This window comes from Typopeltis vanoorti, chromosome 14, assembly GCF_054136105.1.
Source record: "Typopeltis vanoorti isolate ZY-2024b chromosome 14, IOZ_Tvanoo_1.0, whole genome shotgun sequence".
NCBI lineage: Eukaryota > Metazoa > Arthropoda > Arachnida > Uropygi > Thelyphonidae > Typopeltis > Typopeltis vanoorti.
This window is the reverse complement of record NC_143562.1, coordinates 13,450,402-13,476,264: the sequence shown is the minus strand read 5'-3', so window position 1 is coordinate 13,476,264 and position 25,863 is coordinate 13,450,402. Positions and strand designations below refer to the sequence as shown.

The 25,863-nt window shown below is 36.0% G+C and overlaps 1 protein-coding gene across 10 annotated transcripts in view; it reads right to left on the bottom strand.

Annotated features, from left to right (window-relative positions):
• LOC150099238 (uncharacterized) overlaps positions 1-25,863 on the bottom strand; it is an 825,097-nt gene that overhangs the window by 381,886 nt on the left and 417,348 nt on the right. For 9 of the 10 annotated variants that reach the window (XM_090403353.1, XM_090403348.1, XM_090403355.1 and 6 more), the window contains one exon: positions 6,377-6,421. The exons of the other annotated variant lie outside the window; for it this stretch is intronic. In XM_090403353.1, the coding sequence (XP_090259479.1) occupies positions 6,377-6,421 (45 nt within the window). The remainder of the gene's footprint in view (positions 1-6,376; positions 6,422-25,863) is intronic. 10 annotated transcript variants of the gene reach the window in all.

Below are 25,863 nucleotides of genomic sequence, written 5' to 3'. Positions count from 1 at the left end.
TTGCCCTATTCCTCTAGTACTTAAACATACTTCTCCAGGATGAAATACTCCAATATGCACAACTCCACTATGTCTTCTGCATCACTCACTCTATTCCCATTTTTATCCCACAATGCCATTCTTCCACAATCATTTTTCCTCCTACTGGCCATATAGCTAAAAAATTCCCTAGGATTTATTTTGGATCTCAGTGCCAATCTCTTCTCATATTCCAGTTTTGCCTTCCTCACCATATTAGTCACTCCCCTGACCCGAGTCATATTCTTCATTCATTTGATCTCCATCCATTTCCTTATATCTCTTCCATAACCTCTTTTTCACCTGCAGTTCCTGTTTAATATCGTTTGTTATCCACTTTACCCAAAACTGTGTCCTCTTCTTCACTCTTGGAATACAGCTTACTATTGCTGTCAACAAATATTCCTTCACAATTTCCCAAGCACTAATGATATCCGACCTTCAAATTCTGCTCTCCATGGAACTGCCCCAAGTTGATATCTAAGACTATTATAATCACCTGCCTTATAATTCCACATATGTTCTCATCTCTTTGATACTCCTGCATGTCTATTCATCTTCTAAGTCAAAACTACCAGATGGTCACTCCCTCCAACAGGAGGAGAGATGTCATCTCAGTTATTATCAGCTCTTCTGATGCTATGACCAAATACAAAACTCTTGAACCTCTTTGTTCCATCTATTCCATGTTGCCTAAGACATCTGTCCTTCAAGAATTCCAGAAATTCCATTCCCTTATTACTACATGCATTTTCCTCTTCCCAACTTATACAACAATCATTCTTCTTGCACTTACCAAGCTCAACTGCCTAAACATCTCCTGCTCCCAACCCTCTGTGCTCCTTGGCTTGTAACAACATCCAGTGGTGAGCTATAAGAGGCTTGCGCGAGCCCTTTGTTAAATTTTTCTCAAATTTTCGAGTCCCTTATTCTTTTTGTTTACTTTTTTATTTTTTCAAAAAAAAATTATTTTTTTTTGAAACATTTTAAGTGACAAACTCATACGATAACCTAACAAAAATTAGTCTATTCGGCAGTGTATAGATTATTTGAAATTATTGTTTCAACTCTATAACGAATGCACCCAAGTTTGAAAATAAAATAAGCACATGCGCTATCTTTACCCTTCTCCCTTCTGGTAGCCAATTGTATGGTAAAAAGATTTCATTCTTATTATATTTTGATAATCAAAAAATATTTAAATATGTAATAATATTAAATATTATTACATATTAAATATGAAATAATAAAATATGTAAGATAAATTAACACAGTTGATTGTGTGCAAATATTTCATGTTTAGATCATGAAATATTTGTTGAAAAATGATAGACTTTAGAGGTTGATTGTCCTTTTTGATTGGAATTTGTGAACAAGCTGTATTAATAAAAGGTTTGGTGTGAAATAAGTTTTTTTTTTTTTTTTGCTCAACGATGTGAGCCCTTTGTTAAAATTTCCATTGGCAATATCCCGCTAAATATTCTGTCTTGCCCACCTCTACCTCACACCATATGCTTTCAAAACCATTAATGTCACTGCTTTCCAAAGCCCCCACTCTTAGAGGACATAAGTCATCTTATCATAAGCAGTACTCCACCACTGTGTTTTTCCTTCCTATCCTGCCAAAAAATGCTGTAACCTGTTATTATATCATCTTCTGTCAACTATGTCTCAGAGATCCCAATAATCTTTGGTCAGGCTGATGATATCAATGCCACCAATTCATCTCCTTTATTCCAGATACTCCTGGCATTAGTATAAAGCATAAAAATGTCACTGCTTTTATACTTATCGTTATCTCCTCCAGAATCCACTGCACTCAGTGTTACCTGATGTCGTTCCCCTTCCCCCAAACACCCATTCCCACAAGAGGCCACCCCTGCTACCATCCACCTTGGGAATTCTAGTTTCCCTGCATTGACACACCAACTCATTCAGAAAACAGCAATCTCTCCAGATGCTATATCCTTCTTCATTCAAATGCAAGTGGTCTCTTGCATACAGCTCCTTTATGTTCTCAAATATCCTCGAAGCATCCATATATTCCAATCCTGTCTTCTATGCTATTCATTATTACTGCTCTTCTGCTCAGCTCGTCATTATCATACCAGGATAACACACACAATCTTATCTCTCTCTGCATTTTCTTTTGTACAACCTCAAGCATGAATCTCGAATCTCTTTCCACCCAATTTACACTGCCTCTCAAGCCATTCGTGCCCGCCATCACAATCATCTCATCCACACTTTCACTTTGCTTTGGCCCACTTAGTTTTCCAGCAAACTCTAACTTTAGGACTCGAAGCAATTTTTCAGCTTTTATTGGCCACTGTCCCTACTGGTTTGCTATAATTTATATGTATATTTATATAAGTAATTTTTTTGTGTGAACATATTGCTCTCTAGCTTACTTTAATTTTGTAACCTAATAGATAATAATAATAACAGGACTCTAGCTTTGATGTAGTAAGGTTTTTTCCCACCAGAGGTCAGGCCAATAGTTTTAACAGTTGATCAGTAACTTTAGCATACCATGTAGATAGTGCAGCTTGTTTCTTTGTATATATATGTGTATACTCCAGATGATGACCTTAATGTGGAGGTCGAAACATTGAGTGTTTATTTTGGTTTTTATTATAAACTAAAGTTTTACTCTAATGTGGTAGTTGTTTCCATCATTTTCATGATGTATATGTACTAATGAACCATATCAATAAAAGAAAAGAAAAAGCCTAACTGGATGCCACCTGAAGGACTGCTTACAGAAATATTGGATGGGACTGCAGAAGGGAAGAAGCCAACAGGCAGACGAAGAATAGAAACAACAATAAAAACTAAAGCTAAAAGTTATAAAGAAATAAAAAGGAGAACACGGAATAGGATATCATGAAGTAACGCTACCACCACCAATCAATCATTGGATTGATTCACCTGAGAAGAAGAAGAAAAAAAAAATCTAGAAACCCTTCTTTCCTGTGTGTTGTACTGCTCATGAGCCTACTAATCATTTTTCTCTTTATATTTCCTCTGCATCAATTTTTTGTTCTTGTAGATTCTGCTTAATGATATTACTTATCCATTTAACTTTCACATGGTTTCCTTTAAACTTTCCTTAAACATTCCTTGACCATTTCTTTCTACTGCTAACATCCTTGCTAAATTCCCTTGCAGTTCCTCATGACATGGTACTGCTTCAAGTCACCTCCTAAGTTTGTCATAAATACTGGCTCTATAATCCACATGTATTAACTTAAACTTAGTAACTGAAAATTTCAAATAAATGAAAGATGACAAGAAATTATATTCTTGGTTTAATCCTTTATCCAAGTGTAACAAACCAAAGTTTGCATGTGAAGTAACTTCACAACTGGGCAACTTGTATAATAGATATAATATAATAATAGAGACTTTGCAATAAGGCAAGTGATGTGAAGCCTCTATATATAGGAGTTGCCCAGTCATTAAGTTACTTCACACGCACAACTTTGTTTGCTTACACTTGGATAAAGAATTAAACCAAGAATATAATTTCTTGGCATCTTTAATTTATAATATAACCAAGTGGAAAAACATTGAAAATTCCAAATGTTTAGCAACCTAAATAAGGACAAGAATGTGTGGTCTGATCAGACTCTTATACAACGGAATGATAACCATTTCATCTCTGCAGGTCAGTGTCCTTCTCATTATTGTAGCAATCCTCTGTGTTACCTTCACTACCTTTGCAATATGTAACCTAAATTTCAGGTTTCTATCAATCATCAATTCTCTCCTACTATCTCCAGTTTAGCTCCTCTCATAGAGTATGTAGCGTCCCATCGATGTGTCCCAAACCTCAAGACCTTACATTTTGCTGCATTAAACAGGCACACCCATTTATTTGCCCATCTATCTAGCTTATTCAAATCCTCTTGCAGGGCTACCACATCTGAACTATTACTAATAACCCTTCACAGCTTCGCATCATCCGCAAACAACTGAATATCCTCTTGAAATTCATGGACAATGTCATTGATATAAAGGTTAAACAATATAGGTCCCAGTACTGAGACCTGTGGAACTCCACTTATAACCTTCTGCCTCTTTGATATTGCTCCACCACACACAAATCTCTGATACCTATCAGACAGCCAATCCTGAATCCAGTTGACCAATCTGTCATCCAGACCCATGTGCTGCAACTTGAATATCAGCTTATCATGTGGCACCCTGTCAAATGCCTTTGCTGAGTCTAGGAAAATGGCAGTATATGCCTTTCCCTCATCTAATGCTCTTGTAACTTTATCATAAAAGGCTAGCATATTGTTAAAACAAGAGCGCCCCTTCACAAATCCATGTTGACTCCCACAGATAACATTACCCTCATCTGCACAATGCTGTATACGGTCCCTCACTACTTTCTCCAAGATCTTACTAACTACTGATGACACACAAACTGGCCTATAATTAGACACTTCCAGTCTGCTACTGCCCTTATGCAATGGCACTATCTTACCTTCCTTCCATTCATGGGCACCTTTCCTGCAGCCAGACTTTCATTGAAAAGCCAGGTCAAGGGCACTGTCAGTTCCTTAGCACATTCTCTTAAAACTCGTGGTGAAATACCATCCAGTACCACAGCTTTACTAACATCCAGAGTACTCAGTATGTGGAACACACTCTCCTCCTGCACCTCTAAACCTCGAACCTGCTCTATCCCTCTAGTATTCAAATTGACTCCTCCAAGATGAAATACTCCAAAAAAGTGTTCATTGAACAATTCCACTATGTCTTCTGCATCAGTCACTCTATTCCCATTTTTATCCCACTATGTCTTCTGCATCAGTCACCCTATTCCCATTTTTATCCCACAATGTCATTCTTCCACAGTCATTTCTCCTCCTACTGGCCACATAGCTAAAAAATTCCAAATAAAAAATATTTGGCTTTTCTTGCTTCTACTAGCCAAACAAAACATGCTTCAGAACTCTTTGATGAGAAAGGATAAAGGAAAAAAAGGCACTCTCACATTTATGCTCATATCTGTGTACTGCATAATACACAATTTTAGAAATTAAAATGTATAACTGCATAATAAAGTTTTCCAACTGCATATTAGGAATTTGTTGTGGTATTAAGTGTTTCAACCTTTATTTGACTGAACTTTATACTTTACAAAAGGCATTTTATAAAATGCTATCACTAATCCTTATGCTTGTTGTTATGAAAGACAGCCACAACATTTGGTATAAATTCATAGACTAATGATTTTGGAAAAAAAAAAAAAAGGAACAAGAAAAAACTTAGTCTTTATACAGCTTTTGTAGAATATCTTAAAGAAAGAAAGAAGTAATTGAACAATAAAGTTTTATCATCATATCTGAAGTAACCAAATTAAAATATTAAATTAAAAGATTGACTGAAAATATCAAAGGACAGAATTTTTTGTAGGAAGACTACCAAATGGTACTGAAATGGCAACTATAAGGGCGTGTGGCAACATCTCCAGCTACTCACTACAAAAGGAAAGTGATAGTTTGACTCAGGCAAGAATGAAATGATCTAACATGCAAGTATATTTTTACCTCTATTGCATTCTGAAATTGATATATTGAAGGTGCAATAGCAATCAGTGTGCATCAAACCAAGTCAATTTGATTACCTTATTTGATGTGAAGGGTCTCTGCAAAATTTCTTTCCCTGGTCCAGATCATGAATTGGACCATATGCAAAACCAATCTCCAATTCCTTCAAGATACAGTTTATCAGAAACAAATTTTGCAAATGGTCTTCTGGTACTTGGATTCTGCATCGATGTAATGAATTTATCAATGCTGTATACCGATGGTATACAGCACTGATAAATTCTTAATCACACCCATTGGCAACCATGTCCCTGTGGCTCCTTCCCCACCCATTTTGATCACCATATTTGGGTCCCAGCACTGCTTCATGAAGTTGAAAAAGCATCCCAGCATGGTGTGTATGGAACTCTTTAACCTGACAAACAAGTTTCAAGATGTCACAGATTTCAAGTTTTCATGAAGATAGAACTGGAAGCAGCACAATAACTACACACCACTCGCAGAGAGAGAGAGATGCACTGACCAATAGATAACTATTGAAGCGGCATACAGTCAGGAGGATTACAGGTTGCTGAAAATAACAAATACTGTAACTTGTATGCTTTACTTTCCTACTATAAAAATAATCTTCTTTGGATATTTCTGATCAGCTACTATGACATATATAATTGTGAATAATTAATGAATAAGAGATGTTCTAAAAAAATTATTCAATCATCTGTAGATAAAAATTACATTATGAAAATAAATTAAATGAAAATGTATTTTGTAACTGAAATAAAAAAAATACACACCACATCACCTTTCTCTCCCCTTTCTCCTTTGCTTCCCATTCTACCCTATGTGGAAAACAAAAGTTAACTGAGTAGCAAGATTTTTTTTCTAACAGTACACCAAATTGAGAATTTTGTTTGAATCAAATATTATGAGAATTTACACAATTACCATTCATTAGGGACAAAAATCCTTAATCAGTTCTCAGTTGCACAGGATTTAATCAAGTACATTTTGAATATATAACTAAATAAGATGAAACTATCATTTTTAAATTTATGCAATATACTGCTCCAATGTGTTCGGTGATATGATGAACAAATAATGGTACAAGGGCGGTCTGAAAAGTTCTCGGCCTAACGATGAAAAAAACGAATTTATAATTTCTAAATTATTTTTATTTTTCAACATAATCTCCCTTAAGACTAATACATTTATTTCAGCGATGTTCCAACACTATTATCCCATCCCTGTAGTGGTTCTCAGTAAAATCTGCAAAATACCCCTCTACAGCTGCAATCACCTCTTGATTCAAAGAAAAACTCAGCGTTTTTCTTCGAAAACAAAGAGTTTTAGTTTTGGGAGGAGATAGAAGTCAGAGAGAGAACCAAATCTGGGGAATAGGGTGGATGTTCCAACAATTTATAATGCAGATCCCTTAATTTTCCCATTACCAAAATACCTTTGTGGGCAGGTGCATTGTCTTGATGAAAGATGATTTTTTTCTCCTGCAAACTGGGACTTTTCTCCAGAATTTTTTCACCTAGTGTGGTTAAAAGATCGGAATAATATTCCCTGGTTATTGTTTTACCCTTTTCAAGATAATGAATATACAAAATGTTTATTAGCATCCCAAAACACCGATGCCATGACCTTTCCTGCTGATGGAACCGACTTTGTCTTCTTTGGCACTGAACAACCGGCTTCTGTCCACTGTTTTGACTGCTGTTTGGATTCTGGTGTGTAATGGTGAATCCAAGTCTCATCCATAGTAATAAATCGATGCAAAAAATCAGTTCTATTCTTGTTAAAATGCTCCAAGCACTGTTCACAGATTTTCATCATATGAGTGCATTTTTGATCTGCTGTGCGGCACACATCTTGCGCAAAGCTTTTTCATTTGCAATTCTTCATGCAAAATATATCTCGCATGTTCTTTTGAAATGCCTACAGTCTCAGCAATTTCATGTACTTTGACTCGCCGGTCATCCAATACCATATCGTGCACTTGATCAACGATTTCTGGTGTTGTTACACTTTTTGGACGTCCTTCACGTGGATCATCTTCAAGGCTGAAGTTTACCGAGTTTAAACATGGCCGTATGGCCATGTTTAAACTCGGTAGCCCATTTCTTAATTGTCAAAAATGAAGGAAAAAAGCGCCCATAAACTTTTATGAACTTCGAATGAATTTCTTGCCGTTAAACCTTTTACAAAGAATTTTATAACTGCACAATACTCAATTTTATCTTTTCAAGGGATACAGACAACACTTTTGCTTCAGACAGCTGTATAAAACAAACTACTTGATAGAATAACTTGCAATTTCACATGGATGCTTATGACAGATGTACCATTTTGAAAAAAAAATCTTCCTGATAGTGCTGCCATCTATGGTCAAGGTAGAGAACTTTTCAGACCACCCTTGTAAAAGGGTAATTGGTAAATAACTAATCTTACAGAGATTTTTTTAACCAAATAAATAAAAACAGCAAACTACTTTCTTACTTTCTTTTGATTTTAATTTGTGAGATGAAGTGATATATGGCTTTGTTGAAATAAGGCTATTAAAGAATTACATTATGATTTATTTCAAACCAATATTAATTTATGTGTTAAAAGCTGAGTTAGAAATAAAACAGCTGATCAAAGGCTAAAGATGACAAGCGTGACAGTTCTGAGATAAAGTAGAAAAGAGAGAAAATGGAACAAAATCATATTAAAAAGCAAGACAGTAAGAAAGAATTTCACATTTTTGGCATTTAAGAATATGTGAGTAGATTAATTTTTGAGAGTACTGTTAATTGCTACTTGAACAAAACAGGAGATGAAAATGAACAAAACTGAAACTAGGATGGGAGGAATATGACCAAGGTTGAGGTGGTTTGATATGGTTTATGGTGGGACTTAGAAGAATGAAATGTAAGACCTGGCAGTATTAGAATCCTAACAGATATAACATTAATTTGTAGGAAAATTGTTGCTAAGATGATAGTAATGATGTAAACATTTCATCTAGTACTATCATAATATCCTGTAAACCCAACCCTCAAAGGATAAAGATCAGGAATTGAATGATGATGATAATGCAGACATCAATAGTAGCTCTATTTGGCCTAAATTCACTGGTTCTCTTATTTCCTCTTCAACTATTTTATTGCAAGTTTCTCTCAAACACCTTCGTAAATTTCCTAGAACATTAAGAGTAAGGAAATTCCTCTTTAAATCTCACACTGTTTATTTATTTATTTATTTTATTAACTTAGTATGAGGACAGCTTCACTCTAATTATCTGAGACTAGACCCTCTGACAAAATACTTTATCAGAGGATCCAAATGTTATATGACTGCAGGGAAACTTTTATATATCCATATTTCAGCATTTCAGGATGAATATGATTTACTCCAGCTGCCTTTTCACATTTCCAATTTTAATGAATTTTTCTAATCCCAAGTATTGATATGTCATTACTAATACACTGGTGTTCAAAACCTACGAACGAACACTATTTCTGAAGATTACAATTTACAACTACAAATTCAGATGAATCAGCTTGTGGCAATTTGTATAACTAACAATTTCAAGTAGAAAGTAGGTATACAATCAAATTTTAAATCATGCACAAAGGGGTCATGTGAGAGCACTAAACAGGATAAAAGGCAAACTCTGTTTGAAGGAATAAAGTTGCAAACTTGGATGTCTTGTAATGTCGCAAAGACATCATCTTGATATCTTTGAGAATTATTGGACAGTTTCAAGAAGGCCACAGAATTACTGATATTGCCAGAGAGTTTGGAATCTCACATAGCATTGTATCCATGCTCTGAGCAGCATTTCAAACCAATGGAATGTGTTCCAGATGTTTGCTAAGAGGTTGTCCTTGCTCTATCGCAGAGCATGAAGACTGAATTTTGGTTATAACAGCAAAACGTAATCAATGCACCATGGCAGGTCAGCTTGCAAGTCAGCTCCATTCAAGCAAGCTATGCAAATATCTCAGCAGACTGGGGCAAGATGTATATAACAAATAGCATTATATGCCCAAAGGCTGCATCCCTTTATCCACAGATCATCATAGATCATGTTTTCAGTGGTGTTGTATTCATAAAACTTTGACAAGACACAATGGGTAATGTACGCTTTACAGATGAGCATCGTTTTAGCCTTTCCTCTGATTCTAGACAACACTTGATCTGGCATGAAAGTGGTACTGTTTACCATCACAAGAATGTTCTTGAAAGGGATATATGACAGTGCTAGGGTCATAGTGTGGGGAGGCATTATGCTTAATGAACACACTGAGCTACAAGTGCTGGAAAAAGGGACTATAACTGGTGAACAATATTATTATTATTATTTGACACCTCCAAGGAGTCAAAGGACTCATCAAGGGAGGGCATCTGCTCTACAACTCCGTCTCCACCATTTATTCACCAACTGACTGCAACTACACCAACACCATCTACCACTGAACTACCACTGGTATTTTCACAGACAATCACAAACATCCATGCCCATGAAGGGATTCGAACCTGCAGCCTTTTGGCTGGAGAGTGGATACGCTATCCACTCAGCCAACCAGGCCGAATGTTGTAACAACTTAATACTGTAATGTTCATTTGTTCCATGGAGCTGTAGGTGAAGAATTAATTTTTATGGATGACAATGCCACACCAAATCATACACGAGTAGTGGAGATACTTCTGGAGACCAAGGGATTCAATTAATAAGATATTAATTGAATCGAGTGACCAGCACTTTTCCCAGATCTCAACCCCATAGAACATGTTTGAGATGAAATAGGTAGAAGCATTGTTGCTCATAATTCTCTTTCAGAAAACAAACAAGACCTTATCCTTGCTCTGAAGAAGAAAAAGAAGGAGAAGTGGGCCAGTTTACCTCAAGAACTCCTAAATCATTTGGTGCTAAGCATGGTAAGACATTGTGAGAACTGCATCGCAGTTCGGGGTGGACATATTCCATACTGAAATGTCTCTCTACATAGTTTTCTATAAGCACTGTACATTCATTTCTTAATTTTCTTATTAGGAAATTTCTACCTTTTGCCAAAAAGAATTGCAATTTAATTTGTATGGAATTTATAACACATTTCTTCTGTAACATAAGTTATTAGTATGCCAGAAATTTATGTCCACATATAGCTATAATTATTAAAATGTTTTCATATACAGGTAAAAATATAGTTCGTCCTTAGCTTTTGAACACCAGTGTACTATGTGATACCTCCAAGGAATTCAAGGAATCATCGTGGGAGGGCATACTACTTCACTACCCAAAACTCACTGTCTTCCCTACTTAATCTTCCAACTATGCAATGACATTACTACTATTTGCACACAAAAATAATTACATCTACCAGTAACAACCACCAATAGTATTTTTTGTCTGTAAATTATGTTGTTGTCTTAGCCAGTTTGTCTGTATGTGGGATGAAAACCCGAATTTCCAAGAGAAAAAAACCCTGCTATCTCCATATGAGGTTGGCTAACTCACCTTCAATTTAAAAAACCAGGATAAACATTGCTCTCATTTGATAAGATTTAGGTCATTTCCATTTGAAGGGCACGATATGCCATTGCCCTTCCAAGTGAGCTACAGAGACTATTTGTTCTGGATATTTTATTAGCAATAAAATATGTTATAAACTTTTTTGTCATTGCTTTGATGTTAGTAATGACTAGTTCACATCTCAGTCTGAAATCTAGTAGGCAATTGCCATTATTATGTTTTGTCCTTTGGCTTTTCGGTTTCAAAATGCAAGTGGTCGTGTAATTTGGCGCTCGTATGAAATTAGCAATTTTTATCTGTTTTGTTGGGTTTATTCATCAGAAAATTTGAGTATTATAGTGTATTAGTGTAAATTTTTATGTTTTAGAGTATTAGTATATGTATAACATTTTTATTGTAATATTTGTTGCGATATTGTCATCATGGCAACAGCATGACGAACAAAGGTGGCAAAGACCACGTTGTCCAGCGATTTGAATTTGCGGGATATTATTCAGAGCAGTGTATGCAAAATGTATGCATCAAGGAAATTAAAGAACAAGTAGAAGAAAATTAAAACTGGATAGAGAGCATGCATTAAGTATTTTAAAAGTGAGTGTCTGTTAGGTGACGAGAATGCAAAAATACCGATGATGAGATGGAAAATGATGTTAATAATGTCGAACACGTGGCCATGGAAATAGAGAAAAACAAAATGAATATCAATAAAGAAATAGTGCGCTTAAATGTTATCCTTCATAGGACAAAGTACAAAATTGAAAAACTGCAGAAGTGGCAAGAGCTAAGCAGGACTGAAAAAAGAAAGAAGCAAGTGATCCGAAAGAATAATAAAGACCAACTGAACAAACAAGAAAACAAGGTAAGGAGAAAATTATGTATGTATGGAGACTTAATAATCAGGGGGCGTACTTAAGGAAAGTATGACAAAATCGTGTTTCCCAGGAGCAAAAATGCACGATATTAGCCATGCCATCCTGATGCAAAAAGGTAAGTCGAAGGAAATTATTGTCTTGGTTGGGACCAATGATTTGAGAGGTGAGAAGTATTCTATGAGGGAGGTTGTAAAGGATTGTTATAAGAGACAAAACTGAAGAGGGAGAAGGTGAAGATGGTAGGTCTACTACCAATCTATGATGGAGGTAAACTGAGGAGGAGGAGGAGAGCGTTGATAGCCAATGAGTATATACATAGATTGTGCAAAAAGAATGATGTAGAATTTGTGGATCTGTGGTCGCTGTTTGATGGAAAGTAGGATTTGTACAATGCAGACAAATGGACTGCATCTGAATGGTTTTGGTGCTAGGTGACTGCAGAGAGCTTTGTTCACAAAGCATGCTGACATGCAAATTCAGGGAAACTGAATTTGACAGCAATTAAGGTGGAAGCAAGTGAGTTTGTGTGAAAGCACCCATAAGGTGAGTGAGTGTGAGAATGCCCAAGTGAGGAATCTAGTCTCTCAAGCAAAAATATTGAATAGGGTAGTCAATTCAGAAAGTAAAGGTGGGTGAGGGAATAAAGGGATGTTGCCATTTCTATATACTAATGCCAGAAGTATCAGGAACAAGAGGGGGGGGATACTTTGGCATTGGTGAGTGCAACTTCGCCAAAAGTTATAGGCATCAGTGGAACTTAGCTAACTGATGATGATGATGTAGTTACAGGGATTGAATGTGAAGGGTTTAGTATTTTCAGGGAAGATAGGATGGGGAAAGAAGTAGTGCTGATGATAGTAGATGAATTGCAACCAAGAAGAATAGGAGACAGGTGGGAGGGTGGTTGTTCATTTGAAGCAATCTGATGTGAGATTAAGACCAATAAGACAAAATATGCTGCTATAGGCCAGGGAGATCCATATATGATCTGGAAGACATGCATCGCCAAATTAGTACAGAGTACATCGAGTGATTATTATGGGGGGACTTCAACTATGGAGATATAGACTGCAAGGAAGAAAGATCAATGGCAGAAAGGAAATAGAATTTATACCTACTGAGAAATAATTACTTAAGGCAGCATGTGATGGAGGGGACTAGGAGTGGGAGAGTATTGTACCTTGTCATAGGATCAGAAGAGCTATCCATAACCAAGGTAACAACATTACCTCCAATTGGTGAAAGTTACCATGCGATCTTGACTTAGGAGATTGTAAAACATGAAGAATATTCTATCAAGAAGGGGTATTTATGGAACTACAAGGCAGGTGATTATGACATGCTTAGGAAAAAGCTTAAATCTGTACCACAGCATAAAACACTGCAGGGTAAGGATGTTAGCAATGCATGGGATATAGTTGAGGGTCATCTAGAGGAAGCAGTATCAAATTGTATACCTAGGATAAGGAGGGTTAATCAGGTAGGAGTTAGATAGATGAGTACTATCATTAAGCATGAGCTGCAGAAGAAGAAAATGCTGTGGAGAGTATATAAAGGAAAAGGTGACCAGCAAACTCATGAACAGTAACAAGGAAGAAGCATGACAAGGAAGGCAAAATCAGATTATCAAAAGAATTTAGATGAGCAGGCCAAAGGAAATCCCAAAGAGTTCTTTCGCTATGTGGCAAGTAAGAGGAAGAATGACTAGGGAAGATTAATCTTAACAAGTGATGATGGTCATGAGGAGACAGAAGCAGATAAAATAGTCAGTTACTGAGTAACTACTTTGCAAGGATATATCATCCTAGTAAGGTTATTGCTTTAACATATGTGACAGGCACTAATATGGGAATGGAGGTGGATGAATTGGGGGTTCTTAGGATATTGCAGAATATCAATGTAAATACAGCTGCAGGATTAGATGGGATATCAGCTAGGGTTTTGCAAGAATGTGCAAGGGAACTGGCAATGCCTTTGACTAAGCTGTTTAATTTAAGTCTCAGCTCTGGTAGAGTTCCAAGGGAATGGAAAGAGAGCAAAATTATTCCTTTGCATAAGGAAAGTTCTAAGACTACAGTAGCAAATTATAGACAAATCAGTATCTCAGGCATGGTGGTAAAAGTAATAGAAAAATTGGTAAAAAAGAGAATTCAAGAATGGGTAGACAAAAATGTGATACTGTATGAGGACCAATGTGGTTTTGTGAAGAGTCAGTCATGCCTTAGTAATTTACTAACTTTTTATAATAGAGCAACAGCTGAGTTGGATAAAGGAAATGGCTACACGATGATTTTGCTGTGGCAATTGATAGAATGCCACACTGAACTCTGTTATGCAAATTAGAACAAATGGGGATAGATATCACACTGGTTAAGTGGATCTGCTGGATAGATATCAAAAAGTAGTATGAAGGAGCAGAATCGAGGTGAAAACAGGAGATTAGTGGTGTGCCACAAGGTTCAACGCTGAGACCATTGCTGTGTAATTTGTACATAAATGATATAGAAAATAACCTGAAAGGAAACATTACTTAGCTAGTGAAGAACACATTAACAAGAAGAGATAAGAAAGTTGTAATTCCTCTTTATAAGGTCTTTATATGCCCACATCTGGATTACTGTGCTCAAGTCTGGTCTGCTGGGTTTCTTGAAGAAGAGGAAGCAGTGGGGAGGATTCAGAGGCAAGTGACAAGTGGCCTGTGGAATGTTCCGTGAGAATGGATGAAGGTGTGTGGATTGCAGCAATTGGTTGATAGGAGAAAAAGAGGGGATATGATAGAAACATTTAAGTTACTTAAGAATTTTATAGGATAAATGCAGGGGAAATGTTTAGATGGGAGGTATCCATGGAAGTTGAATAAAGGTGTGGTCAATATGGGTGTGAGGACTACATTTTTTGCTTGGAGAGTGGTGAATAAGTGGAATGGGTTGCCTGAGTCAACCCATTCCACTCATTGCTTGCGTGGTTCATCTGTTAATGGGTTCAAGGAGAGGTATGATAAATTTTGGGAATAGACTGGGTCTTCCTCGATGAGTCTTCGGATTTAATGGAGGTGCCTGTAAAATGCCAGAATAATAATAATAATAATCCTAAATTCTTCCACATTATTTCTAAATGTCTGGCATTCATTTTCTACTCTGCTGTTTTGATCAACAAGAATCAACTTTTCCCTTTTTTCATGTCTGTTGTTCTGTCTTTTGAATCCTTTGAAACACTGCATAATTTAAAAAAAAAAAAAATCATAATTGATTTTCAAATAGTTTAAAAATTAAAAATAAAAATAATTTATACATAATTAAAAATTAAAAACCAAAATTCATCATCATCATGAAATTCCTGATATGCACCCTCGAGGTGTACATGATAATTATGATAGTACTGCATGAAAATGTTACACATTACTAACTATCAATCAATAATTTTCCTAACTAACACATTCCTGAATGTTAAGATGGTGAGTTCTTTCCTATCCTCATTTTTGATTGATACTGTTATTGATGCCATCTATTCACTCCACTAATCTTTCTCAGAACTCTCATTTCAGAGTTCTCTATTCTTTGATTAAGTGTTTTATTTCTAACCCAGATCTTGGATCCATAAGTTAAAATTGGCATGAACACTGTCTTGTATACAACTAATTTAGTGCCTTAACTAATTTCTTGCTTATTCCATATAAATTTATTCAGCTGACTTCCTACCATACCAGCTTTACTAATTCTGTTGTCTATTTCTATATTGAATTTACCGTCTTCACCAAAAATCATGCCTAACTAGCTGAAATGTTTTACTTGTTCTATAGGTTCATCATTCAGGATACCTTTGATGTTTTCAATGTTTCTTCCTATTTTCATCGTCTTTTTATTGCTGATTTTCATATTAAATTTATTACAACAGTTATTCAATTTTGTCAGGGACTCTTGCAAAGTTATGTGGATTTATTCAGAAGTATAACATCATCTGCAAAAAGTAAAGAGCTAAAATCAACATCACTAATTTTAATATCAGATGTAATACTACTTTCCTTCATGATGTGATCCATATAGATAAGGAATTAAGAATTATAAACAAGTTAACACAAGAATATTTTAATGTTTGCCAAATATTTCAGTCTGAAACTAACAGACTATCCTCAGTGGCTTGATAAGAACAGTTTTTACAAGGTAGAATACAAACAATTGATCATTCAAAAATAGAACGAGTCACATGATGTTACATTGCTAAGCATTAAAGAGAGGTAAATTTCATCAGAGTGATGAATAAATCATAGGTATTAATTCACAATTTCATATAACAATCTTAATTTATAAATTCAATTAAAGATAAAAGATAACATTAGACAAATGTAAGAATTAAAGGTTTCATTTAAAAAAAAAAAAAATTTTTTTTTAGCGTGTTATCTGGATTAAACTTTCCCATACTTTGATACATGGATATACAGTCATTTCGATTCAAATTAGAGCATTGAAGTAAGGCCTCAGCACTCTCTTTGAATAGGCATTCGAATTTATAGCAACATCTGTGTAGAAGGCGAGTCTTGGACCAGAGAATGTTGTGGCTTGTCTCTATCCCATGCTGCACCAATCTAGACTTATCAGATTTGTTATGAAGAATGTATGACCGATGTTCTTGTATTCTTTTTTCTATAGAACGTCCGGTTTGTCCAAAATACGACAGACTGCATTACAAGAAACTTGTATACACCAGGCAAATTGGTTCTAGCACATAGTTGAACGTTTATCTTTAGAAGAGGGGAAATAGGTGGATATTTTGTTTAGAGGGATATAAGTGAATGTTAAATCATATTTCTTCAGAATATTTGAAATTGGTCCTGAAATCCTGAGAATATATGGAATTGGAACTCAATGTATTGATTCTTTGTTGTTCTGGATTGGATCGTAGGAATCGAACAGATGGTGTGTAGTTTTTTCAGAGAAGCCATTTAACTTCATGTGATGTTTGATAGTTGAAAGTTCTTTCTGTAATTCATGGGGAGTTGAGCAATTGGTTCTAGCATATCAAATTAAACATTTCATGATTCCTGTTTTTTGATAAGGATGATAGGCAGATTGTTTGAGAATGTAATGTCCAATAAAAGTGGGTTTCTGTAAACTGTTGTTGTCAGAATACCTGAAGGTGAGCGGATGAGGAGGATGTCTAAAAAGGATAACTTGTTGTCTTTTTCAATCTCCATGGTAAACTTAATACGAGGATGTAAGGAATTGATTTTGGCTAAAAAGGATGTTAAGGAATCTCTGTTGTGAGGCCACAATGAAAAGATGTCTATATATCTAACCCGAAAGGATGGTTGAGGAAATATAGATGAAAACAGGACATCTTCTAGATGTTCCAAATAAAAGTTGGCTAAAGCAGGTGAAAGTGGACTTCCCATGGCCGTTCCTTCCACTTGGATGTAGAATTTGTTTTAACACAAAAAACAACCAGAGTACATCACAAATTCGCATAATTTTATGATATCTTGTGGGAAGATGTCAGCAAGTGATTGTAAAGTCTCTTGGAGAAGTACATTAGTATATAGAGATTCTACATCGAAGCTCACCATAAGATCAGTAGGTTGTGATGAGATATTTTTTAATTTATTTAAGAAATCTGAAGAGTTTTTCAAAAAAGAGTGTGATTTGCCTATATGTGATTTCAATAATTTCACTAAATATTTGGCTACAATTCAACGAGCAGGACTAATTGCTCAACTCCCCATGAATTATAGAAAGAAGTTTCAGCTATCAAACATCACATGAAATTAAATGGCTTCTCTGAAAAAACTACACAACATCTGTTCGATTCCTACAATCCAATCCAGAACAACAAAAAAATCAATACATCGTGTTCCAATTCCATATATTTCCGGGATTTCAGAACCAATTCAAGAATTTTGAAGAAATATGATTTAATAGCCATTTATATCCCTATTAACAAAATATCTCCACCTATTTCCCCCTCTTCTAAAGATAAACATTCAACTATGTCTCTGCCTGGTGTATATCAAGTTCCTTATAACTGCAATCTGTCGTATTTTGGAGGATGCTCTATAGAAAAAAGAATACAAGAACATAACCATACATTCTTCACAATGAATCCGATGAGTCTGGATTGGCGCAGCATGGGATAGGGACAAGCCACAACATTCTCTGGTCCAAGACTCGCCTTCTACATAAATGTTGCTATAAATTCGAATGCCTATTCAAAGAGAGTGCTGAGGCCTTAGTTCAATGCCCTAACTTGAATCGAAATGACTGTATATCCTTGTCAAATATATGGGAAAGTTTAATCCGGATAACACATTAAAAAAAAAATTTTTTTTAATTAACACCTTTAATTCTTACATTAGTCTAATGTTATCTTTAATTGAATTTATAAATTAAGATTGTTATATGAAATTGTGAATTAATACCAATAATTTATTCATCACTTCGATGAAATTTACCTCTCTTAAATGCTTAGCAATGTAACATCACATGGCTCATTCTACTTTTGAATGATCAATTGTTTGTATTCCACAAAACTGTTCCTATCAAGCCACTGAGGATAGTCTGTTAGTTTCAGACTGAAATATTTGGCAAACATTAGAATATTCTTGTGTTAATGTGTTCATAATTCTTAATTTAATGTCACAAGTGTCTGTCAAGAATAGAATTCTATTCCGACATGGGGAAAACTTTACCAAAAAAAATGATAAAATAGGTAGACTATCTGTAATACAAAGTAAGTTATGAGCAAGGATCATTTTTCTGAAAAAATGCCATGATAATCAGATTATTCCTAACTTCGCTAAGATAAAAGAAACCATCAAATCTCTGGGAGTTCAAAAAATCTACAGGAACACCAGCTTAGCTTTAATCCATAATCAACTCAGAGCAGCTAAACATGATCTTGCTATCAACATTTGTCAAGTTGCTGATCTCAGTACCTTTATCACTGCAAACTAAGACTCACAACTTTCCAACATAGTCCTTAATGTGGCTAAATGCTCTATACACTGTTCATATATAGAAAACAGAATCGACATCTAAACTGCAAATTCGATGTCCTTGTTTCTAGACAAATCAAGCCTTTCCATGTTCCAGATAATTGGGTTGTCGATGTGTCCGGTCACCCTTTAACGAGTAGTGAAACACTTATCCTCTGAAAAGGACATGATTTTGCTATAGTCCCTAAAAAGATTCCTTAAACCATCCTTTTGCGTTAGATATAGACGACATCTTTTCAGTGTGGCCTCACAACAGAGATTCCTTACCTTCCTTTTTAGCCAAAATCAATTCCTTACATCCTCATATTAAGTTTACCATGGAGATTGAAAAAGACAACACGTTATCCTTTTTAGACATCCTCCTCATCTGCTCATCTTCAGGTATTCTGACAACAGTTTACAGAAAACCCACTTTTACTGGACGTTACATTCTCAAACAATCTGCCCATCATCCTTATCAAAAAACAGGAATCATAAAATGTCTAATTCGAACTAGAATTAGTTCTAGTTCGAAGAGCTAGGACTAATTGCTCAACTCCCCATGAATTACAGAAAGAACTTTGAACTATCAAATAACACATGAAATTAAATGGCTTCTCCGAAAAAACTACACAACATCTTTTTGATTCCTACAATCCAATCCAGAACAACAAAGAACCAGTATGTTGAGTTAGAATCCATATATTTCCGGAATTTCAGAACCAATTTCAAGAATTCTGAAGAAATATGATTTAACAGCCACTTATATCCCTATTAACAAAATATCTATCTATTTCCCCCCCTCTTCTAAAGATAAATGCTCAACTATGTCTCTGCCTGGTGTATATCTAGTTCCTTGCAACTGCAATCTGTCGTATTTTGGACAAACCGGATGCTCTATAGAAAAAAAAAAGAATACAAGAACATCAATCATACATTCTTCACAACAAATCCGATGAGTCTGGATTGGCGCAGCATGGGATAGAGACAAGCCACAACATTTTCTGGTCCAAGACTCGCCTTCTACACAGATAGCGCTATAAATTTGAACACCTATTCAAAGAGAGTGCTGAGGCCTTACTTCAATGCCCTAACTTGAATTGAAATGACTGTATATCCTTGTCAAAAATATGGGCAAGTTTAATCCGGATAACACACTAAAAAAATTATTATTTTTTAATTGAGACCTTTAATTCTTACATTAGTCTAATGTTATCTTTAATTGAATTTATAAATTAAGATTGTTATATGAAATTGTGAATTAATACCTATAATTTATTCATCACTTCGATGAAATTTACCTATCTTTAATGCTTAGCAATGTAACATCACACAGCTCATTCTACTTTTGAAGGGTCAATTGTTTGTATTCCACCTTGTAAAAACTGTTCCTATCAAGCCACTGAGGATAGTCTGTTAGTTTCAGACTGAAATATTTGGCAAAAGTTAAAATATTCTTGTGTTAACGTGTTTATAATTCTTAATTTATAAACTTATATTTGTGTACCCTTTTGCACACCTGATTTTACTTCATACTACTTCCTGTACCTCCTTAATTTTAACTGCTGACTTACAGCTTAAATAGAGACTATGTATTGCTTGATATAATGTCTCATTTGCACCACATAGCTGTAGCATTTTGAAGAGCTTTCCTCTTGGCACCTTATCATATGCCTTTTCATGATGAACAAAACTTAAATACAAATCCTTGTATTCCAAAATTTCTCAACTATTTGTCTTAAAGTGAAAATTTCAAATCCAACTTGTTCTTCACCAAACTTCCCTTCCACAATTTTTCTTAGCCATTTCTCAAGTATACTTGCACACATCTTATCAGGAACACTCAGTAGGGAAATTCCTCTGTAATTCTCACAATCAGTTTTATTTACCTTCTTTATAAATGGGTACTATGAGAGCTTTGTTCTGCATCTCTGGAATTCAACTCTCTGACCAGGCCTTTTGAATTATGCAATATAGTCAGTTTGTAAAACTTTTATACTTCCATATTTGAGCATTTCGGGCCAAATTTCATCAACTCCAGCTGTTTCTTCATGTTTCAGGTTTTTCATGACTTTTTCCACTTCAAATATGGATATGTATTCTTGACTGCATTCCTGCTGGGAGTTTCTACCATCTGGCTGACACTGCTTGTTTCATTTAGCAGTCTTTCAAAGTAATTACTCTAGGCATCTAGAATATCTTTATCTTCAGTTTTCGTGTCACCTTTATCATCTCTGATTCCTTTTACAGTAGTTTTGTCTCCATTTCTAAGCTTTTTCTATAGCCTCAAGAATATTTTGTCACCTTCCTATATTTATTTTCTATGTTCTCACCAAAGTCTTCTCCATGACTTTTGTTTACCTAGTTTTTACACAGTGGTTTCCTTTCTTACATTTTTCTCTGTATTCCCTAAGAGCACAAGCTGATTTACTTCTTATATGTTTTCTTCTTTCCCTTGACTGCCTCTTTAACTTTGTGAGTCCACCATGGAATTCTAATTTTTCTGTCTCCTTACAGACAACCTCACCATATCCTCTGTAACTAAATCCATCCAGTTTTCTTCAGGCTTCTGTGCAGTCCTCAAAACACTAACAACATAAGCTTCAATTTCTTCTTCATCTTCATGTCCATATATCTCATCTCCTTCACCTCTTGAACTGCATCGAAACAGTAGCCTGCATTCCATTCCCTCTGGCCAACATGAAAAACCTTACATTTGGAAACATAGAACGTACATCCCCACTCATCTACTAATTTGAATACTCCTGAAGAGGAAATCACATCAGACTTCTCTACAGTGAAAGTACTCAAATCTGCATCATTCACAAACTTAATATCTCTCTTCAGGAGTACATTGATCCAAGTACATATATTGTTGTAGCCTACCTGTCACCCAATTTCAACTAATTGCTTCTTACATATAACTCACTTATCCATATTTGTCACCAATCTTATATTCAAACTACCAATTTATTATTCATTCCCAATTAATAATAAATACCAATAATACCAATGGATCATATCAGTTTATTATCCAGCCATTGGAATGGTTTGTCACAACTAATTCTGGCAATCTCCATTTCACTAATTCACCACCCTCCAGAGCAAAAAATCTAGTCTGAGCACTCATACACAACTTCCAAAGATGACTCCTACTTCTCTATTTGTTATATATTGAAATATTTGTTTACATCAATTTTATAAAACCCCTTTAATACCTTATTAAGTTTCTATTATGTCCCCTCTTTTTGACCTATCAGTTAAACTTTGTAATCCACACACCTTCAATCTATCCTCACAGGGAGCATCCCACAATCCTGTCACTAGCTTACTCACTCATCTCTGAATTCTCTCTACTACCTTTTTACTCAAGAACTACAGGTGACCAAATCTGTGCACAGTAATCAAGTTGCAGCCAAATCAACATCCAAGTAATTCCTTGAACTATTTTACAATCCTTTGCAATATGCACTATGAACTTCAACTCTCTGTCCACTATTGTGAGGGGCAACACAACAGATTATGAGAATGATGTGAAGAACATTGACACGTAGAATGATGTCATTATTCCATTGTATATTGGTCCAAATAGTAAAACAAGTAGGGGTTAAATGGATAAATAACACCATTAAGCTTGAGCTGCAAAAAAAGAAACAACTGTGGAGGGAATTTAAAGAAAGAGGTGACCTGCAGACACACGAACGGTATAAAGTGCAGGCCAGAAGGGTAATGAGTGTGGTAAAAAAAGCAAAAGCGAATTATGAAAGAAAACTAGCTATACAAGCTAAAGAGAATCCCAAACAGTTTTTTCAATATGCTGCAAGCAAGAAAAAACTGTACACGGCAAATTGATTTTAAGGAATGACGATGGTAAGGAGGTCACTGAATCAGTCGATATAGTGGAGTTACTGAGCAAGCACTTTGCAAAAGTATATCATCCAGGTGGTGACATTGAAAAAATGAAGGAACCATTAGTTTATAAGGGAATTGTGATGAATGAAGTGGAGGTGAGTAGTCTATTACAGAACCTTAATGTGAATACATCTGTGGGATTGGATAGTATACCGGCATGGGTCTTGCGTGAAGCGGCTAAAGAATTATCAGTGCCCTTGACCATGTTGTTTAATCTGAGTCTCGGGTCTGGTTTAGTCCCGAAGGTGTGGAAAAAGGGGAAAATAGTTCCACTGCATAAAGGAGGGTCCAAGACTATGGTTGCAAATTACCGACCGATCAGCATATCAGGAGTCGTTGTCAAGGTCTTGGAGAAAGTAGTCAAGGGAAAAATACAGGAATGGATTGATGAAAATGAGATACTGTACGGGGGACAGCATGGCTTTGTGAAGGGTAGATCATACCTCAGTAACGTGCTCAAGTTTTATAACAAGGTGACGGCTGAACTGGATAAGAGTAATGGGTTTACAGTGATACTGCTGGACCTGGCAAAGGTGTTTGGCAAGATACCACATGGAATTCTAATCCGTAAACTACAACACATGGGAATGAATATAGAGTTGGTGAGATAGATAGGTGGGTAGTTGATGGAGAGATATCAAAGAGTAGTTTATTCAGGAGTAGAGTCCAAACAAAAGACGGCCTGTGACTAGTGGTGTGCCGCAGGGTTCTGTTCTTGGACCACTGCTGTTTAATTTGTTCATTAACGATATAGGGAAGAATCTAAGAGGAACAGTTCATTTGTTCGCTGATGATGCAAAGTTTGGTAGGGCGATAGTGAATGCAGAAGATGTCAAAATCTTGCAGGACGACTTGGATAGATTGGAGTTCTGGGCTAACAAGAATGGATGTCAATTTAATGTGCCAAAATGTAAGGTTATGCATTTTGGGGTGAAAAAATTAGCAGCAGTATACCACATTGGTGGAACTGTACTCCAGGAGATTGATGAGGCCAGGGACTTGGGAGTATTGGTGGATAGAGAGATGAAGTTTAGGGGCCACAATGCAAAAGTAGCTATATCAGCTCATCAACTCACTTGGTTGTTGAAAAATACCTTGAAAAGCAGAGACAAGCAAGTTATTGTTCCTCTGTACCGAGCCTTGATAAGATCTCATCTCAACTACTGTGCCCAGATTTGGTCACCTAGGTTCCTTCTTGATGGGGAGGAGGTGGAGAGGATCCAGAGGCGAGTGACTACAATGACAGCAGGTCTATGGAATGAACCATATGAGAACAGGTTGAAGATTTGTGGGTTGCAGAAATTAGTTGATAGGCAGAAAAGGGGAGATATGATTGAGACATTCAAATTGCTAAAGGGTTTCTATAGGATTAATTCAGAGGATATTTTTGAGATCAGGACTGGTGGTGGGAGAACTAGGGGATACCTATGGAAGCTGGGCAAGAGTGTGGTTAGCAGGGGTGTTAGAGCTGGGTTCTTTACTTTTAGAGTGGTAAATGAATGGAATAAGCTGCCCGAGTCTGTTCTGGGTGCTATGACGGTGAGTAAATTCAAGGCAAGGTATGATAGATCCTGTAAATGTCATATAGTTGTGTGGACGTGATGTTTAGGGCCTCCCTCGATGAGTCTAAGGACTCCCTGGAGTCACCCGTAATAATAATAATAATAATAATTGTATAAGGCTTTGATAAGGGCACATACGGGTTACTGTGCACAGATTTGGTCACCTGGTTTTCAAAAGGATGAAGAGTTGTTGGAGAAGGTTCAGAGATGACTGAATAAGTTAGTTTCTGGTATCTGGAATGTGGAGTATGAGGACAGATTGAGAGAAGGTATATTGCAGAGCCTAGTGGATAGAACGGGGGGGGGGGACATGAACAAGACATATAAGTTGGTAAAAGGCAATTACCAGATTAATGTGCATGAGATTTTTCACAGAATGTCAGGAGACAGGAAGAGAAGAAGAGGCCATGATTAGAAGCTTTAAAAGGAGGGTGTTAGATTTTTGCATGGAGAGTGGTGGGTGATTGAAATGAATTGCCTGAAAGTGTAGTGAGCACAGAGACAGCGAATGCATTTAAGTCAAAGTATGATGAGCTGTGCGTGCGAGAGAGTGAGACCTCCCACAATGAGTCTCTTAACTCCATGGAAGTCTGATTATAATAATAATAATTATTATTATTATTATCCACAACTCCCTAGCCTTACCAATTGCCATTAATCCAGATATTAATATGAGACAGAGCATGTAACCTTCAGTTCTGACATGTATCTCTGTCACATCAGCAACTGCAAAATCTCCACCTGCACCTACACCTTTAGATTTACTTTGGCCTTCTTAGATAATTTTCTTTCATAATCTGATTTGGCCCTTCTTGCTTGCACTTTGTACTGCTCATGAATATGCGATCATCTTTTTCTTTATATTCTCCCCATATTGTTTCTTTCTTTCTTTTTTTTTTCAGCTCTTGCTTTACATCTCTACTCATCCATTTAATCACTCCCTTGGTTTATCCTCCGACTTTGGGTATGCAGTCTGATACTGCTTCTCTCAAACAATCTCTGACCACTTCCCATGAACTACTGATATTCTTTCCTTTTTCTTAAACTATGGCACTGCTCCAAGATGTTCCTACAGCTGTTATAATTACCAGCTTTATAGTTCAACATAAACCTTTTTTTTTGACAGAGAATTCCACATGTTTAGCAACTTTCCAGAACAAGACTGCATGGTTACTCTCCCAATTGGGGGAAGAATATCTACCTTGGTTATGGATATATCAATGTAAGAAGTATCAATGTAAGAAGCCTAAATGGCAAAGAAATAGAGCTAGCTGAGGAATTAGATAAGTACCAGATCGACATAATAGGGGAGAGACCAAAACTGGTGAGATCTTTCTGAGCAATAAATACAAAATGTTATATTCAGGCAATGACAATCAAGGAAAAGAAGGAGTAGCCATAGTACAACACAAAATACGAGGCTAATCTTCTTGAATGGCAATCAGTC